Source organism: Sardina pilchardus, chromosome 7 (assembly GCF_963854185.1).
Source record: "Sardina pilchardus chromosome 7, fSarPil1.1, whole genome shotgun sequence".
Classification (NCBI taxonomy): domain Eukaryota; kingdom Metazoa; phylum Chordata; class Actinopteri; order Clupeiformes; family Clupeidae; genus Sardina; species Sardina pilchardus.
This window is the reverse complement of record NC_085000.1, coordinates 11,438,148-11,459,148: the sequence shown is the minus strand read 5'-3', so window position 1 is coordinate 11,459,148 and position 21,001 is coordinate 11,438,148. Positions and strand designations below refer to the sequence as shown.

Here is a 21,001-nt window from a genome sequence, read left to right as displayed (position 1 = left end):
GAATTAGCATAACTTAACTAATTTGTTGGTATTTAGTATTTTTATAGCTTATGTTTTACCCATTAATTCCTACATTTTAACATATGATTAACACTGTTTCACTCTTTTCAATTTAGAGTCAGCCTTAACTCTTTGAGTGCCAACAACGTAATATTGCGTTTTTAGCTCCCATGCGTAGAGTGCCAAAAACGCAATATTGCGTTTTTTGCTTTTTTTTTATTACGAAACTAGACACTCTCACTCACCTTATGTGTGATTTTTGGAAGTCTATCATGAAGAGAACTGAAGTAGATGACGATCGAAAACTCATGAAATCTCACAATCCGGACATTTTATCTGGACATTATATCACAGCGCGGCATTTGATTGATATTGCCGCATGAATTGTGTCGAATCAGGCACGTCAAGTCAATACAAGGTCATCTCGTAATTTTTGGGTTTATCACAAGGTGGCAGTCTCAACAATGGGATAGTCTATCCAGTGTTAGTAAGCCTATAGATCAGTGGGACCGAGGATCGAGGAGAGAGTTTGAGAACCACCCCAGGAGTAACCTAGCCTGACGATGTCATACTCAATTCTTGTCAGAATATGAGTCTGAAACTGCTCCATTCAGCCGCGATTATGGGGCGTGATTCAACCGATACAGGGCGGGGGGGATAGCTCTGCACTCATTGGATAGACCAAACCAAACAGAACAAGTTATTGCGCTGTCAGCATAGCTAGCGAAGCGGTCATATAGAAACTTGGTGGGCATGTAGCCCCAGTAGACTTGTGCGGAAAAAAATCGGTTTGTCCCCGGGGGTCACTCCCCCCCCCTGCGCTGCCCCCGCCCGAAGCTCAAAAATTGCAGTTTTTCCTGTGTGTGTGTGTGTGTGTGTGTGTGTGTGTGTGTGTGTGTGTGTGTGTGTGAGTCTGTGCCTGTGTGTGTGTGTGTGTGTGTGTGTGTGTGTGTGTGTGTGTGTGTGTGTGCACGTACGCACGTGTGTGTGTGTGTGTGTGTGAGTGTGTGCCTGCGTGTGTGTGTGTGTGTGTGTGTGTGATCTGATATTGGAGTGACAGTGATGGCAGAGAACACAGTGAACATATACACAGAGATACATAAAACACACACACACACACACTCAAAGCACTCATACACAAAAGCAAGTGCATACATGCACACACTCATTTACATACAGTACATAAAAGTTGCAGAAGGGGATGGAGTAGGCGATGGAAGCAAAAGCGTGATTGATATTTGAGGAGAGAATATGCAGGACTGAGCGGCGGTCATATTGTGTATCGCTTTGCGGTACATCTAGTTTTGTGTGGAAAAGCAAAGAACCGGTTCCAGACTTGGCACTGGCTCCGAACCAGCACCAGAACCGCGTCGGTGGAAAAGGGGTAAGGGACAGTGTTGCTAGACTTTGCTAGGAAAATAAGCTACCTGGACCCTGAAAACAAGCCCAAAACAAGCGACCGACGACCAAAACAAAAAACAAAACAAAAACGGCCTCTGAGACAGGTCGCCCGTAAGTTATTAAAAAGGCTGCTACGAGATGCCTTGATCGTTGTCAGAGCTTATGTGTGTGTGTGGTGCATAGGAATTGTATGTATGTGGTGCATTAGGATTGTATACAGTACAAAGGGAGGCGGTGTGCGGAGCAAATTATAAACAAGTCACAACTCGGAAAAAACAAGCCCAAAAACCCGCAACCCGCGACTTCTGATTTTTCCAAGCGACTTCACAAAAAAGCAAGCCCAAAGTCGCTTATAATAAGCGAAATTGGCAACCCTGGTAAGGGAGATGCTGCAGGTGGCCTGAACACCTGGCATAGGATTCTAATAGCTTAACGACCCGATTGTGATGTCATAATTGCCCATGTTAAGTCTATGGGGAAATTTGTCATAGTTTTTAATTCATAGTTTTAAAAGTATAAAAGTAACAAAGTTGAAAAATACATAGCAGCATTCTCCTATTGAAGACCTACGTTGCAAAGTTTGAATGAAGTTTCTAGGTTCAACGGTTAAAGCTGAATAAAAAAAATTAAATTGGTAAGCGGAACTAGAAATGCAGTTCCAAGGTTGCCTAGTTTAAAGAGAGTTGGTGTGAAGATTAAAGATTAAACATTCCAGTTCTAGCTTAAAAGAATAGTTCGGAATTTTGGACATAGGACCTCATTTCCAACTTTGCCGAGGTGATATAGGTCGGTGGAGACCGTTTTTATCGCGTTTAACCCCTTCCTTCAGTTGCAGCGTTCCCCTTTGCTAACGCTGGTTCTGAGCTAACGCATTTCAACGGTAACATCCAAAACACTCACTCCACAGCACACCGAGACAAGTAAATTAAAACGTCAGACTATCAATATACATGTCCGTGTTGATAGAATAATTTTACAAATAAAACTATTCTTGCAACTCAATGATTTATTACATTTTGAGGGACTAGTTTCTCAATATCAATCCGCCACTGCCATACAGGGAACAAAGTAGGCTATTGCAATGCGGTGCAAGGTTTGTTTTATTTCTAACATTGTTCTATCAACACAGGCATGTGCATCGATAGTTTGACATTATAATTTATTTGTTTCGGGTGCTCTGTGGAGTGTTTTCAGTGGCAGGCTGGATGTTACCGTTGACTTGCGTTATCTCAGCACCAGATTAGCACGAGATGAATGCTGCAACAGGCAGAAGGGCAGAAAGGGCAGAAATTCACTGAAATTGGTCTCCACCAACCTATATCACCCCGACTAAGTTGGAAATGAGGTCCTATTTAATCGAGTCAGTACCTTTCCGGAAATGTTAGTAAAATGTTAGTAAAGCGTTGCCAGCTGCAGCAGCGACATTTCCGGAATTAAATTCATTCTGGACTCTCTATCCGACCACATAAAGACGTGGGGATACTTCGGTTTGGCTTTAGCGACCCTCTACTCACTACCACGTAAGTGTAGTGTTGTTTGGAACAGTAGAAGAGGTATAAAAATAGCGTTTTGTAGCGGCGAAATGACATGCCCGGGTCACTTCCAGGCTAACGAGTTTTGGCTAAAAACGGTGAACTCGAACTTTCTCAAAATATACAAATGACATGATTTTGGTGTCAACTCAACGTACGGAAAATGTGGTAAGCGGAATAATAATAATATTAAGAAGCCTAGGAAGAACAGTACAGTGCATTTTCATACACTGTAATAATAAGAAGTAGAAGAAGCCTATAAGAACAGTAGGCTACAGTGCATTTTCATAAACTGTAAATATCGCTCTCTTTAATGTGAATGTTATGTTTTCAAATAGCAGGATGCATTACCGTCGTAACTTCTGGTCGCATGTCAGTCACCAACACAGTCTCAAACCCAACTCATCGAACAAGGGCGCATGGTCAAGCCCCCTGGCGTCAATATCAGAAGCCGAATTCATAAGGACGCGAAGGGCTGCCATAGACATCAATGTAAATCCTTTGGCGTCAAATGTAGACGCAAGCAACACAGTCATCATTATGTTAAGCCCGCCCACTGACTTTACACATGTGATTGGGATATTGTTCCCATGAACTAACAGTGGCGAGTGGCGCAGCACTATCTATCTCATCTAGCACTCAATAGACCCGGGTTCAATCCCTGCCATGAACAAAATTTTGTATCTTAGACTATTAAATTTTGTAGATTACCAGGTCATTCAGAGCTGGAGCTGACTGAGACTTCATCTCTTGGCATAGTGCTGCTGAAATGGACGACTTAATTAAATGTTATTTCGAGATTGGATTAACTAACAAAGAGATCCTTGCAGTCTTAGCACAGAATCACAGATTTTCTATCCGGGCCTTGAAGAGGCGGTGTCGTGAACTTGGACTGTGCAGGAGGCAAAATCAGTCGGACATAGACAATGTGATAGCCTTCGTGCAGGAGGAACTGCATGGGAATGGACAGATGCAGGGGTATCGTTCAAGTACAACTTGCTGCGGCCCGCGGGAAGGCAAGGCTTGTGTGACAAAGTGGTATTGTAAAGAGCCTGACTACGCCACTCTGGGAATTTCACCCAGAGGAATATTACTTCAATGTTTAGTTCACAACCAGGTTCAGTAATGGCACACAAGTTCGTTTTACTCAAGATGCAAAAGACGTGGTTCCATCCATAAAAGTGTTTATTGATGCACAAATAGAATCACAAAGTAATAAAACAGATACCAGTAGTATTCGCATACACTCCAAACAGATAAGACACAGACAGGGGAAGGGGACCGGGGCTGAGGCTTACCAGTGGGGAGAGAGGTCACCATAGGCCAGGGGGGGTCCTGGGAAGTCAACCAATCACACGTGCGCGCACACACACACACACGGCAAGGAGGATCCACAGCAAAGAGCACACGTGACCACAGCACACAGGAAGGGACACCACCACCTCAGAGGAACAGCTGCCCTCCCCACGTTAGGCCCTCAGCTCCTGGGAATAATAAAGAGACAGAAATTAACAATAGACAGGGACAAACACACACACACACACACACACACACACACAAACACACACACGCACACACAAGGCCGTGCAACGGGATATGGGTGGCCCGCAGCTGGGAGTGTCTTGCTGGTGATAAACTTAACCAAACCAATTCCAAATAGTTAGGCTGCCAAACACTGGTGATCTGCGGCAAGATAATGGCCTCCCCCCAGTGTGTAAATCAAAAAGAGGAATACAACAGGACAATAACACAAATCAGCAAAAACACAACTTAACACAAGTTTCAGGACGGCAGCTACTGCGATCACTGGTGATCTGCAGCAAGAGAAAATGGCCTCCTACCAGTGCATCAAAAGAACATAAAGACACATCACAAATAATACAAACTGAGGGATCAACTCAAATCACCACAGACAATATAATAAGTCAACGGTTACGCCTGCATTCAGACACATAAACCACAGGACAGGACAGGCAACACAGAACACAACCACGCCACAAACAGTAGTGAGATAGGGTGTCTGCATCCGCCACCGCCGCTAGCGTCGGTGAAGCAGGACGTAGCAATGCGATTGCAGGAGAATCAATACAGCAAAACAGCAGTGAGCTAGCCCAGACGGCGGTAGATGCCAACGCCGACTTGCAATTCCTACGGTCATAACAGACAAGATTAAAACTATACAGGAGCAGGAGGAACTGAACTTAATACCCTGGCGGGTTACTTACCAATTAAGTAGTAGCTCGTCACTCGGAGCCAGACACTGAACGAGAGGGAAAGACAAACAGTGCGGGAAGAGCGAAGCAAGCACTGACGGTGCTGTAGGATGATAGCCAATATTAGATATTAACACTACATTAACCAAACAAGAGAGCGAGAGAAAGAGAGAGAGACCAAACACAATCTCTTACCAGCAACCAGGTAGACAGGGGCTTAACAGGAAGTGGCAACGGCAGGTGTCCAGGCCAATTCAAGTAGCAGCTCGTCACGGAGCCAGACAATGAACGAGACGGGAGAGGCAAACAGTGCGGGAAGAGTGAGGCAAGCACTGACGGTGCTGTAGGACATTGATAGCCAATATTAGAGATTAACACTACATCAACCAAACAAGAGAGCGAGAGAGAGAGAGAGCGAGACCCAACACAATCTCTTACCAGCAACCGGGTAGGAAGGGGCTTAACAGGAAGTGGCAACGGCAGGTGTCCAGGCGTTTGCCTAAGCGAACGCACCCTACTATTTTATCCGGTAGCCAGATAAACGGATTGGCTGACTAATTACAAAGGACTCCACCCATTAGTCCTACTACACTTGGTTTTGACATCGAGCCCCGCCGACATCAAGGACAAGTGCATTCTGGGATTGTGATCTGTTCTGCGCATGCGTGTAATAGTAGCAGGAAGAGGGGAGATTTGCCTTCCTGATCGCGAGTTTGTGATGATCTGTTGGACTGCTTATTTGTCTTTATTTCAAAATGTTTGTCTATTCATCTGTTTATTTCAGATAGTGTGTTATCAAAAACCATTAACGTTGTTCGTCGTCGTTGAAAAATGGTCATTGAATTCAGTCAATATAAACTACAAACAATGGTTTCATAACGGGGAATTGAATCCGGGTCGTCCGAGTGCTGGACGAGAGTTAGCGTTGCGCCACTCATCACCTTTCACTCATAGGAACAATATCCCAATCACAACCTTTATGGCCACCTTCTACAGATTTCTGACTTTTTTCTCGAAAATTTTGAGATTTAGAATAAATATATTACTCCGTGGCCCTATTGCTCTTCCGTTGAAATGTGATGCGCATGAACGTTTGAGGTGTGTTTGAATGACGTATCTTGACTGTGGTGAAAGTGTTCTCTACGCCAAGCGCAGAGTTCAAAAGTGAGAGTTCTTAAGTTTTTTTTTATTATTATTTTTTAATGATTGTGTTTTGGGCATAGCATCCATTAAATCAATGGGAGTGACATGTGCCATTCCCATTTCCATAAGAGCAAGGAGCGCAAAATCAAACAGCGTGTTGGTATTTTGATGTTGAGCGAAGGAAGGAATCTGCTTGCAACAGCAGGATTCCACTAAAGCACGTTTGCTAAAACATGTGTGTGTGTGTGTGTGTGTGTGTGTGTGTGTGTGTGACAAGAGTCTTCATGCATTCGCTATCACCTATTATTTGAACTCATAGGCAACAACAAAACAAAGTCCTACACTTGCAATCGAAAACAGCCTAGATAAGACCCTTAGTCATAGCTATCTTAAACTCTCTGTATCAATCAGTAACCACAAGCAGATTTAGAAAACTACAAATTATTTATCAAATAATAAAGTATTCAGCATTAAATGTCACTTTTCACACTTTTTCTTCAAATGTCAAAATCTTAAATGCATTCAGATACACTAACACAAAATATCAATTCAACACTCAAAACTTACACCATGAACAAACAAAAAAGCCAGCAATACCCCATAAACCAAATTGATAGCAAATACCAAGCTGAAATGTTGCCATTGCCTCTTGAATGGATTGGACTGATAAGTAATATCTTCCGCCGCAGCAGATAGATGTGGATGTCCAACTGTATCATCCTTCAAGACATCATTGTTATAGTCCTTTATGACCACCCAAAGGGTACAAAACAATCCGAGCACTTGGGAGTAGGACAATTCTTCATAAAGGTGCAGACAAGCTATAATGTCAGCTGTAACAACCAATAGCAGGTAGACGCGTCTGGAGAGGGGTGGGGCTATATGACTATCAAAGAAGGCGTGATGCTATGATGCTTTAAGCTATGTTTAAAGGTATGCAAGATTTTTACCTCAATATGATCTTTATGAAGCTTATTTGATGGTAGACGAACTTGCAATAGGCAAATAGTTCATCTAGCATATCTATACAGCATTGACGTAGTGAGTCGCTACCAAGAAAATCAGCCATGCAACTTCCAAGAATGGTAGTCCAACGAATTTCCCGAGAATTATGAAACATTACCTTGTTGGTAGATATAGCTTGTTGGAGGTTTTTGTTGCCTGTTGTTAATCCTTCACCTCCATGACAAAAGCATTTTCATTGTGTACAGGGGGGTAAGTCCCAAGAAGTTGTTGTTATTTACAACAGTTAAGTAAAATATAAATAAATCGCAACTCTTGGGGGAACACTGCAGTAGCCAAAAATACCTAAACCTGCATAGTCTATACCTGACATTTTAGGGCTTTTTTTAGGCCTCTGAATCTACTTCAGAGGAACAGAAAAGAGATTTATGGGTGCAATAAACTACTGCAGTGTGTCTTGAGCTAACCCACAATGAATGGGCTGTTTACAAAACAAGAGGATAAATGATGGATGTTTTCACAACAAAAGGAGCATGTACTGTAAACACTTGTTAATAGAAATTAATTGAAATGGGATAAATGCACATTTGTTTAACATTTAGAAGCATATTTTTCATTGTAGTTGGTTTTAATGGCAATGTACATTTTAGATAGTGGGGGACTGAATTACAGTGGCAGCAGGATACTAATTAGAGCCCGACCGATATGGGATTTTGAGGACCGATACCGATATCGATATTTGAGCGTTTCCATAGCCGATAACCGATATATCGGCCGATAATCATTTTTAACCAACATAATTTAAAAGCTTTCTCCTATAAAATGTTGATCAAGATGGGGCGTTATCTGTTTAAACAGGCCTAACCATCTGGTTTCCTAATAAAACATTCTTATACAGTATTTTTAAAAATTAAATAGGCTAAGTAGGCTAGTGTGGTCTTTTCACCTTTGATAGCCACCATTGCACAAAATATTATTTTTACTTTACCTTTAACCTTTGTAAACCATGCTTGGTGTAAACACCTTCGTTGAAATGCAAAAAAATTGAAGACTAGAACAAAGGAGTATGTGAGTGTTTGGGAATTAAGGTTCGCTCTGAAGACTTGTTTCCTATGCTCATATTTATTTTGTGTGCCGTCTTCGTGAGCTTAATGTAACAATTTACACTCACTGACAGCACTGATAGGACCCCCATTGACAATCTGAGCGATCTTTGTGAACAAGTCAACAGCAGATTAATACAGTAGTTAGCAGACAGAGGTGTTTTTAAGGATGCATCATACGACTTCCACCGGCTAAATTCCACTAGCTAAATCAAAGATCCTTAATTAGTACTCCGCTTTAACTCTCCCTCGCTAAATGTTGACGCAGCCTGTAACTAAATTAGCTCCCCTTATGATCAGAAAATCAACGGGATGACGGTCGGGGAGAGACAATTACAGTGCTGCTATCAATATCCTCAGTATAACCACGTTTATGTTTTACAAATACAACAACATTCAAATTGGCCTCCAGCACTCAACAATGCTAACGTTCAATTTATTTTAGCTTTGGACTTAACATTGTGACCAGTGGCTCTAAGATTAACGTTAGTCTACAGCAGTAAAAATCAAGCATGTCCGATAAACATTCTTGCATTTATTTAGGCTTTTAGAAGAAATGAGAATTACATTTCACGAGAAAATCATCCTACCATGAACACACAAACCACTTCAGAAAACTATGACACGCTAACTGCAATTTGTTGTCGTTGTTTAGGAAGTAGAACTAACTAGTCTAGTGCGTGTCTTGCAGTAAGAAGATGCGCCCTCTGGTGGAATACCACGTAATTACAACACTAGAAATGTGAATGGAGGATCAATATTCGGGTTTCCTTTATTTAATTAAAAAAATATTTATCGGCCGTTATAAAATATTTATCGGCCGATACCGATAGTTTTGAAAATGCCTAATATCGGCCGATAATATCGGCCGGCAGATATATCGGTCGGGCTCTAATACTAATGTTGTAAGATTTAGGAAAGGCAATGCCATAGCCAATTGAAGACACAGCATGTTTAATGTTCAATTGATACTTACCATCATGATTAAAGTATTTGAAGGAAATATTATACATTAGTTGTAAAACCGGAGGTAAGCATAACATTAGAGTCCACAATAAAGTAATACAGAATCCTAATATTTGCCTACAGACTACAGTACGTAGTTTAAGTCCAGTAAGGACAATTCATAGCTGGTCCATTCAATTAGCAGTTAGAACAACAACAGGTCCAAGCTTAAATTATTTAACATTTAGAGCTGTTACAATTCTTGGCAATCACTGACTGTTCATAAACTGACTGTTCATCTGGATACGCTGGACATTAGCATCTCAGCAGTAGGAGTTGTGACAGAAATGGATGTGGAAATAATCGATATAGTAAAGGTGCAAGACACCAGCAACAGCCAATGAGCCTGCAGGAGCAGGTACAAACTAGAAAAGCAGTCAGAGAGTGCAGACCTCCGCCAAGCGAACATATCCACCTCCTGGATCCAGACGGTGATACCCATCACTCCCAAAATGTAATCGTGTCTTCCTTGGGTCATTTTAGACCTTCACTGAAAATGTAATCGAAATCCATCCATAAGTTGTTTAGTTATCTCGCGAACAAACAGACAAAAAAAAACAAACACACAGACAAACAAACAAACCCAGATGAAAACATAACCTAATAGGTAAATATAGGCTACAGGTATAACCTGTAAATGGTAAATGGTAAACCCAGCCCGATCAGCCGTTGATTGGATTTCGCCTTGCAGCTCAGGCTGGAAACTTGCAAATATCTGCTTCCTGTCCACATTTGCTGGAACCAGTCACAAAGTGGCTTATCCAAGGTGCACCCGCATCATTGTTCTGATTGGTTAAAGGACTATCCAAATGCGACAGTCATTTGAACTATGCTATGAACGATTGATTGTAGTATTGTTTTAATCCCAGTCTATGATCATGCCAAAATTTGTCAACAAACTGCCCTTGTGACCTTTGACGTGACGATAATCAAACATTTGTTGACGAGTCCTTTCTTCTTGACACAATCAAGAAAGGGCTATGCCTTAAATTGAGAAAAGACAACATATCAACTATTGTAGGATAGAAATGTGACTATTTCATGGAAAATTAGCACATTTGGAATTTGATGCATGCAACATTAAAGACAACCAAATGAGGAACATTTCACCACTAATTAGGTGTACTGGAACCATGATTGGGAATTTTCAAAAAAGAATCCCAGAGACTAAGACTGGGCTGTTTACAAAACAAGAGGATAAATGGTGAATGTTTTCACAACAAAAGGAGCATGTTCTGCAAACATTTGCAAATCTTAGAAAAATGTATTGAAATAGGATAAATGCACCTTTGTTTAACACTTGGACGCATAATCTTTTTCTTCTGTTATTCATTGTAGCATGTATTAATGCCACTACAAATGCTTTTTAGATAGTGGGGGACTGAATTACAATATCAGCAGGCTATGTAATGTTTAAAGATTTAGGAGAGGCATGACAGCATGTTTATTGGGTCAATTTAAACATCATAATTATAATTATTTGAAGGAAATATACACTAGTTGTAAAACAATCAGAGGTAAGCATAATACAGAGTCCACAAATAAGTAAAGGATAATGTATTATCCACCGGTAATTATATAGATCAAACAGACCTCTGAACGTTGGGAAGGCCCATTCATGTAAATGGAACTTTCTGCAGCACTCTGAGGAGAAGAGTAACACGGTGGCAAAAATGCCTCTGTCTCAACTTTTTCAAGACATGTTGCTGGCCTCTAAAATTAACATATTATATTCCAAAAAAAACAATAAAAGAAATTATCCTTCAACAGTTGATATGTTATCGTTGAACTATTCTCAATTAAATATAGGGTTGACATAATTTATAAAGCCAAGCATTCTTTTTTATTCAAATTGTACTGTTATACAACCTGGTATTCAGGTTGTATACAACCCGGTATTCGGGTTGTATAACTGCTATAGTGGGCGGGCCAAGACACCACATTCTTCTAACTATCTCAGTTTACTCAATATTGGTCCAGAAAGCTGAGGGAAATGTCTGATACTCTAATTTATAATGCCTGGATGAGGCTGAACCAGGCACAACTTTGACTTTTTTAACTTGGGTTGTGCTACACTTGAATGTCCGCACACAGATTTTAAGCACACTTGTAACTTATTGGTGCATAAAACAATCATATCATGTGCGAAGAGCCGGGATAAGACAGGTATGTGGACTTCAACTCTCATCTTAATGATGATGACGAAAATGAGCTGTACTCAGGCTGGGAGAAAAAAAAAACATGTTTAATGTTAGGGCATGGAACTTGTCTTGCTGTGAAGAGAAGCCAACGTGGAATAAGATATGTGATAAGATATGCCTATGCTGTAAGTATTAGCTAAAACTGTGTTTTTGTTTTTCTGTTGTTAGTCTTAGAAAATACCTGAAAGAACTCTAGTCAGTCATCTTGTATTTCCCTGCATTGGATTTAATCTGTCTGAATAGTTAAGTAGAGGTGAATTTCAATTGGAATGACATTTCAGTCATGAGCATGTATGAAGGTGTCCGATTAAAAGCAGTCCAGGGAGTAATATTTGATTTAAAAGAGTCCTCTCCGCCATTCCATTTCTCTGTACCGTGGTGCAATTTTCAGTTCATGTTGTTTTTAAAGAGACATTTGAAAATTCAGAAGACTACAGCTTGAGCCCCGGGCAAAAACAAAAGTCAGCTGAAGACTAAACACATTTTTTCAAATATAATGACCTCTTTCTGTCTCTTCCCATTGAATCCCCCTCCCCTTTAAAGTTATCCTTTTAAAAAAAAAGTTTTTATATGGTCTGAGACAAGCACAGCATTGTTTATCAGTGAGCTTTATTGACATGTGGCTGACTCTTAGCCCTGTCAAGTGGTTTTGAGTGATGCCACCCGCCCCCCAACCAACCCCCCCCCCACACACACACACACACACACACCTCTCTCTCTCTCTCTCTCTCTCTCTCTCTCTCTCTCTCTCTCTCTCTCTCTCTCTCTCTCTCCACCAACTTGCTTTTATACCTGCCAGGACTGGGAGAGAGTGACAGTTTTCACTTCAATCTTACTTAAGAGCAAATATGCAAACACCCATAACACCCACACACGCGCACATGCATGCACAAACACACACGCACACTGTCAGAGAGAGAGAGAGAGAGAGAGAGAGAGAATTTTGTTCTGTTTTGTTGTTGTTTGTTTTCTTGGGGGGGGGGGGGAGCCTAATGAACAGAAAAACAACCTTGACTGTGTATTGCCAGCATTTGTCCGTAAAAGTAAACCCCAATGCACTCTGTTTTTTACTCTGTCTGTCTCTTTCACTTTTCCACTCCTCTGTTCTCTCCATTTCTCTCTATTTCTGCTCTCTCTAATCTGTTCCATGGCTGCATTATTTACTTCACATCCATGCCATAATCCGCAGGGACATTTTTATTTTGGCATTAGCTCAGGGTGCTGTGTTGGATGCTTCCTCCCTCCTCTCTTTCCCTCTCTCTCTCTCTCTCTCTCTCTCTCATTCTCCCTTTCTTTCTCTCTGATGTCATCAGGAACAATGTGTCCTCAGATTGCGGAGAACTTTGGATTGGACACGGTTATGTTGTGGCCCAGATGTGGCCCAGATCTGAGTTGGACGGGTCCCTTGAGTCGACATCTATCTGGCTCAAGATCAAAAACCTCTCCTCTCATCTCTAACAGTGTGTTTCTTACTGTATAAAGGCGTTCCGTCGTTTTGAGTCTGTTTGTCAGCAAAAAATGGACTTGACACGCAGAAGGTGAACAGGGTGTTTACTGAAGAGGTTTTGCCTGCGGAAAGCTGGAACACCAATACATTTGAATACATTGTGGTGTTAGGAGACCCATGTTATCTTGCTCTCATTGCCAACTTTGATTAACTCGTTTTAGCATCTGACTGAGTAAAACTGACAAAGTTAATGTAACCAATTGCAATCGCACTGGCAGACAGAATAGTGCGATTTAAATTGAGTTGATGAATTTTCATTAGTCAATGATTTGCTGATTTCTCTCTCTGTCTATCTGTCTGTCTGTGTTTCTCCTACAGATGGGAAATGCTTCCGAAGCAGCCCTGTTTTTTTCCAGAATCTCAAAGGAGCATGACTATTTTATGGGCATCGTGTACATCGTGTTTTGTAAGTTCACCAGCCACAGTTAACATCTCATCCGAGATGCGACCGGTCTGCAAATAGCCGCAGTCTCAGCTTTGTCATTCTGTCAGGTTACATAATGCACATTGGTTACATGTTTATGAAATTAATTTGAAACACTTCCATCTGTAAACCTCGTCAGGTGTAGCTTGAGGGTGGGCAAGAAAATCTTGTTTTGAAGAATAGGCTAACGGAGTGTGCTTTGTGGAGTCAGTTGATATGATGACATGATTGACATAACCAAAGGCGCAACTAAGCAATGCTTTCTGACACAGGTGTACTGTCGCTGCTTGGAAACGGTGTCTTGCTCCTCGTAGCCTATCGGAAAAGGTCCTCACTGAAGCCAGCCGAGTTCTTCATCATCAACCTGTCAGTCAGTGACCTTGGGATGACATTGAGCCTCTTTCCTTTTGCCATCCCCTCCTCATTTTCTCACAGGTATATGTATGAGCACGACTATGGGTGCGTGTGTGTATCTGTGTGTGTGCGTCTGTGTGTGTGTGTTTGTGTCTTCTACTTTTTAAATTCTGTACTGATATCACCCTTAAATGCCATTTGCCAACAGCATTAAAAACATTATGACATCAACTCAGCCACAGTCGGTGGTGCTGTGCTATCCAAAGCAATGTTTACAAATATCATCCTTTCGCCATCATGCACACACACCGGAATATTATGAATACATATATTCATACATGTATATTCATATATTTTTTATTAAGATTATTATCAGAAAATGATATGCAAAATTGTTATATTATGGTATGTTACAGTACATATTCCAGAATTCCCAGACAGGAATGGATCTGCCCATAGTGGCACCAAATGTCGTTTGGGTTAGGAATATGGAATATTGGAATATGGTTATGTTATTACCAATCTATTGAATTAAAATCAATTATATTATATCATATTAAAACTACCATCTAACCAACGGCGCGTGTAAGAATCTCGATGGTGATGCTTTGCCTTGCCTCTGTCCTGCTCTTGTCTCTGCTGCTGCCTCCTGTCTAGGTGGCTGTTTGGAGATGTGGTCTGCCAAGGCTACGCCGTCTGTGGGGTTCTCTTTGGCCTCTGCAGCCTGACCAACCTCACAGCCCTCTCGTCTGTCTGCTGCCTCAAAGTCTGTTTCCCACACTATGGTAAGCCCTCGCTACCATTAGCCGTGTACGTGCTGCCTTAGTGTTTGCTTCCCACAATATGGTAAATCCTTGATACCATCAGTCTACGTTGTCAATATTTACAATTTCAGGCTCAGCATTGGTCAGCTAAAAGTAGCTAGTAGGCCTTTCACGGCTAACAATAGCCTTTATTAATTGTACCACCTTTGCTAAACATTTGGGCTTCATTCAGCATTTTGTTCTTCCACCAGAAATGACTCCTTATTATGTTGTTATTTCTCCACTACTGGCTGATTTATCAAACAGGTACAGGTACAGGTACAGCAGGCCGTTTGGTGGAGAGCCATTTTAATAAATTAGTGTTTGCGATTGACATTGTGATAAGTAGGCTATACTAACTTAGCAAAGTTGTGAATGCATCAATTTCGAACAAAGTTGTGTAGGCTACTCCGCAACAGTTGTATTCTGTATGAACAGGCTTTGCACAGCCACTGTTTTGATTTGCATGAAGTCAAGCTATCTGAGGGAGAGTGGTACAGGGAAGGAATGCATGCATACATCTCGACAATGAAATAATGTTTCTAGGTTAATCAAATCAATGTTCAAATGAATCTATAAGTCAAAGTAGCCCGACTATGCTTCTCTTATGGGGTAGCATATAAACCATCATAGAGCAAAAGTCCACAACAAAAACAGAGATGGCCTAAAATAGAGCCATTTTAAAGAAAGAGAGATTCTGTTTCCTCACTAATGCCAACAAAACAGAGCAAACCTGTGAGCCTGAAACATCAGTTGCAGCCCAGGGTGTTGTCTATCATGAATGATGACATCTAATTTCTTACCTGACTAAGGTCTTCACCACTAGCTGTTAAAGAGCCTGATGGAGCCCGCTAGGGCCATTCTAACAGACAGCCTAAACAAAAATAAACATTAGCCTGAGAAAAGGGCCAGACAAAGGCCTGCAGAGGAGATTTTCCATAGGTCCAACACATCACTAGTTAAGAGTAGATGATGGGTATTATCATTACAATGGGCAACTGATGTAAATACATGTTGTTATACATAATAACAATCACCCACACAAACAACAGAACCTCCATACAAATGCCAGTTCCCCTAAGGTCATTTCTTTACTTCAAACCAGATCTTTACTGACTTGTCAGCAACCATCTGACCCTGTCTGGTCTAATATGATGCCCTCTCCCTTAACGTTCTTGGTCTTGTCTGTGCCTCTATATCCGGTTGTATATTGGCTCTCCTGTGCTTTTGAGGATGTTTGTGCCTGACCTGGTCTCAGGTTAGTGACAAGACCCGGGCTATTAATCAGTTTGTTCTGTTTACACATTTGGAAATCTGTCTGCTTTCATATTTGTCGAGGGGCCAGGAAATATAAAGAAGCCTTCAGGACTCAAAAAATACATAAGCAGTGGGTAAGGAACGAGAGAGTGAGAGAGATGGAGAGAGAGAGAGGGGGTGGGGGAGAGAGGAAAGGGGGAGCATGCTGTTTATGGAAGGGAGCAGAAGTGGGGAAGGAAGGGTAAATAATTATGGTGCAGCACCCACATCGTCCTGTCATGCCATGGTCACGGAGACTAGAGTGCTTTTGGCTCACAGCAGGACCCCTGGCTGAGCCGAGGTCCGCCGCCCGGCTATTTTGACGGAAAGTTCAAGGAAACAAATTAGTAAAGCGCATACATTAAATGTATGCGCTTTACTAATTTGTTTCCTTGAACTTTTTGCAAATGCTAGAGAGATGGTAGAGAGATGAAGAAAGATGAAGAGAGAATCTGAAACAGAACTTGAGGAGAGACTGAATGTTGAAATGACAAGTAAAAGCTTTTCCTCACATACGTGTAGTGAAAATGGGAGAACGTCCAAGCTAATATTATCGTCAGTATGAGAGTGTAAAAAACACACTTATAGGTTTATTGGAACATTCCTTTGTCTTTGTGTGTTATTCTCATCATCTAGTTTTCCTAATTTACTCAAGCATCCCCACTATAATAAGGGAAGTCTGACACAGCGCTTACTTTGGCTGCCTTGGCCGGGTACATTCACAGGAGTGATAAAATAATCACTACCATAATCAGGGTGTCAGTTACAAAAGTGCTTATTTGCATAGCCTCATCTTCACCTCATCATTTAATTCTTTTTTTTTTTTTTTTTTTTTCCTTTATGCAGATATATAAATCATGTAAGTTGGCGAGAGAGAGGGGGAGAGGGATTGGGAAATCAAACTTTTTAGTCACAGTAGTCATGGTTTTAGTCACGGTTTAGTCACAGTTTTGAGTAGGCCTAGGCCTAAACTGTTCGCCAAAGGCCATCATCTCTGGCCCCAGCTTGATAAAAACAAAAGTAGGCTCTGATTTAGCCTAGTCTACTGTATGACTTCAACGAGGTGATCTTTAGTATCTTTCTGTAGCTTACAGTAGGCTATCAATCACACTGCGGCTTGCAATGCCTCTAATACGTTTTTAGGGATTTCTTCCTTTATGCAGATACAGTATATAAATTATGTGAGTAGGAGAGAGAGATGGGGGAGGGATTGGGAAATGGCTGCGATTGTAGTGTAGTAGACAAGGAGCTGGGTTTGCATGCTGAAGCCTGAAGAGTCATGAGTTTGATTCCCAGCTGCCACCATTGTGCCTTTGAGCAAGGCACTTAACCCTGAGCTGCCCCTAGTAATCTGACCTGTTATATTCAGATCACGCCAGTAGACTGAATCTGTGATAATGGTTACTACGTACTGCTTACATCGTCACGTTAGTATATGCCCTGAACCTTGATCATTTATAGTGTGCAAGTACTCATAAATATCACATGACCCTACAATTAACTGACAATTAACTTTTCAGGATAAAAGATAAAGACAGGGGTTGGAATTATACCGGTGGACACTTAGACCCGTAACATTGTGAGGATGCTTCATCTTCCACTTACTTATGCCACAGACCCTTGACACTCGTCTTCTTTATTTCTCCTCAGGAAACAAGTTCTCCTCTGCCCATGCACTCCTCCTGGTGGCCGGGGTGTGGGGTTACGCCTCCATTTTCGCTATCGGGCCCTTGGTCAGGTGGGGCCAGTATGGGCCAGAGCCGTACGGCACAGCCTGCTGCATCGACTGGTACGCACCAGCCGACAACATGCTGGCCATGTCCTACATCATCTGCCTCTTCCTCTTCTGCTATGTGGTGCCCTGCACCATCATCTTCCTCTCCTACACCTTCATCTTGCTGACGGTGCGTGGCTCTCGGCAGGCCGTGCAACAGCACGTCTCGCCCCAGACCAAGACCACCAATGCTCACACTCTCATTGTCAAGGTGAGCAGTTCAATGGTCAGACAAGGTCACTGGCCCCATTAAAAGTCATTGCTTGCTATACGCTCTTAGAAAAAAAGGTGCTATATGGAACCAAAAAATGGTTCTATTGCGTGCTTCATAAGCCCTTTTTCCATAAGATTTTCAAGCGAATTAGCTCATAAGTCGATACAATTTTGAGTGATATAAGAAGCACAAAAACGGTTTTCCATTCAATAGAACGATTCAAATCAAAATCATGTCATCAGAGCCCTGTTAATGCACATTTTTCTACAGCGCTAGATGGTTTTTCATCAACAGTTGTAGCAAATGGAACACTATTGTGAGGTGAACGTCTTTGTATGCGTGAGACAGAATTCAGATTTTAGCGCTAACTTTGTGAACATTCTGAGCAGGCGTCAGAGTAGCTTATATCGCTCCAAACCTTTTCCAACACATTTATATCGATTTAACTCTCGTTAATCCACCTCTGGCAAGCGAATTAATTTGACAAAACCGACGTTACAGCGATTTAAGTCATTTTCCATCACGTGTTGCACTAACTTTTTGATGAATACAAGTGGCTATACATGACACCCTTAAAGGGTTCCTTGAAGTGTTTGAGTTCATCAAAGGAACCTCTAAGTGTTCTTTAAAGCCTGCATGGTTCGAAAAACCACAGTGTAACAATAGAGGAACTCCTGAGGATTCAGAATAGAACTGTCTGAATTTGTCTTTGTAAAGGGAAATTAGGACATGGATATCTCTACTCATGAACAATGTGTCTCAAATAGCGCACTTCTGCACTTAAAACACTTAATTTGGGTGCGTGAGGGCGTTCACACTGAAACTTCGAACGACACGAAGAGCACTGCAAGTCCCCGGATGGTGCACTCATAATGGTCAAAAAGTTGAGTGTGGAACGATGGACACTTTTCGCCCTTAACGGACGCCATCTTGGACGGAAGGGGAGGGAGTATTTACAAACTCATAATCGCGGTAGAGAAATCTGAATCAGCAGCGGTGGAAAACACAATTTACAGAGGTACAAGCAAGTTACAACATAAACTGTTCATGTTTTGACACAGTAGGACCATGCCACGGTCGAATTGAGGACACCAATAAAATCATATTTAAACGTTACGATCGTCATTTCCGTGAAGTGCACGGAGGTTAGCGTTTGATATGAGACAACACTATTCTGTTAAAATGTGCACACTATGCCAGTAAGCACACAGGGCACATGGGTGCTGCACGAAAGTGTACTCACGGAAGTAGTCGGTTTGAGACAGAGTGGAAATGTCTTGTCCAATCAGATCAATAAATCATTCAACTGGACCTAATGTCTGCTAATGTTTTGGTTCCTAGTCCATGTTGTAGCCTGGATCCTTACCTGTGTGTATGTGTTTGTGTGTCTTTCCCACAGCTGTCTGTGGCAGTGTGCATTGGCTTCCTGTGCGCCTGGAGCCCTTACGCCATTGTGGCCATGTGGGCGGCTTTCGTGGACAGCACCGTCATTCCACCCTTCGCCTTCGCTCTGGCGGCCATCTTCGCCAAGTCCTCCACCATCTACAACCCAGTGGTCTACCTGCTGTTCAAGCCCAACTTCCGCAAGTCGCTGTGTCGCGACACGGCGCAGTTCCGCCACAAGATCTGCTCCAGCACGGGCAAGGGCAGCCCCAACGCGGGCCTCAAGGACCCGACCAAACCCGCCTCCTCACAGCGCAACCACAAGGACATCAGCATCTCCACGCGGCTATCCAACGGTCTGCCCGAGAGTCATGGCGCGTGTCTGCACTGCGCAGAGGTGGGTGGTGGTAGCAGTGGAGGCACGCGCTGTCATCTGACCCCACCTCAGCGGACAGCGCGCATGCTCACGGACTCTGGCCACAGCGAGGTCATGGTCTGTCAACTCCCTGAAAAAATGCAACACAACTTCCTCTAGGGGTGCCTGCTACACGAAGGCTTTGCTCATGTGATACTATGGAGGGCCACGGGCGAACAGGAGAGACACTGGGTGGATGGATGAGCGATGCCAAAAAATAGATGAACAAGGGCAAAGCTGGGCATCCAAGGGGCATCATCTACTTGATGATCGGTGGTCCTGGAGGCCTAAGTCACTCCTGTATTTTTTTTTTACTCACCTTGTTCAGCTACCCGGCTCTTCAGGGACATGTCGGCATTAGTCAGGTGTGTTGAAGTCGAACTACAGGGGGACATTGGGGCGTCTATAGAGCCAAAGGCAAAAGAGGAAGAGATTACACAGAGAAGAGCTTTAACACAGGACTGAGTGCAACAGAGAAGGGCATGGAGACAGAGAGAAGGAACAAGGGAATGAAGGAGAAAGAGGGGGTTGATGGGTGAGACAGAGGGGGGAGAGAAAGACCCCAAGACAGCCCAGGAGAGAGAGAGAGAGAGGGGGGGGAGACAGAGATATGATGTTAGGAATAAAAGAGAGAGAGGACACATCAAATGGACAGAGAAACAGGGAGAAAGAGCGAGAGAAAGAAAAAGAGAGGAATGGCAGAGTGAATAGAAGGAGACAGGGAAATGAAGTCAGAACAGAGAGCAGAGAGACATTGAGAGAGGGAGGGAGGGAGGGATGAATGGGGGGAGAGCCAATTATCATGAAAAACAAGCAGAGTCATCTGACAGAGTCCAAGAGACTGTGGGGAGGGGGGGGGGGGATAGGGGGGGCAAATCTGCTCTGTCCGATTAAAAAACAGAACAGGGAAAGGGGGGGGGAGTCTAAAAATAACAGTATTTATCCAATGGCCTTTGCCCAAGCCTCCAAAATCTGTCTTTGTGTCCAGGCCAAAGAGGGAGTCAGTTAACTAAGCCAGCCTCGGCAGACCTCACTGTCCTCCTCGTAAGTGTCAATGTCAGTGTCCTTGTCCCACAGACAGTGACCCAATGACCTTGAGATCGCCCAGCAGCAAGCAGCTTCCAGTAAAATAGAGCTTGTAACACAATCAAAATGAGCTCAATTCAAGTCTTCGCTGTGGATGCAAGTGCAAGCGAGATGGGATGGGCAATGTCGGATCACTTCGCCTAATCACAATTCACATACAACTTGGACTTCTGGCAGCTCGACT

The 21,001-nt window shown here is 42.6% G+C and overlaps 1 protein-coding gene across 1 annotated transcript in view; it reads left to right on the top strand.

The window, feature by feature from the left end:
• LOC134087321 (opsin-5-like) overlaps positions 1–20,478 on the top strand; it is a 72,370-nt gene extending 51,892 nt beyond the window's left edge. The window contains exons 2-6 of the mRNA XM_062540753.1: positions 13,387–13,474; positions 13,765–13,927; positions 14,504–14,631; positions 17,596–17,930; positions 19,333–20,478. Of these exons, the coding sequence (XP_062396737.1) occupies positions 13,387–13,474; positions 13,765–13,927; positions 14,504–14,631; positions 17,596–17,930; positions 19,333–19,851 (1,233 nt within the window). The 3' untranslated portion in view covers positions 19,852–20,478. The remainder of the gene's footprint in view (positions 1–13,386; positions 13,475–13,764; positions 13,928–14,503; positions 14,632–17,595; positions 17,931–19,332) is intronic.
• Positions 20,479–21,001: the final 523 nt, after the last annotated feature.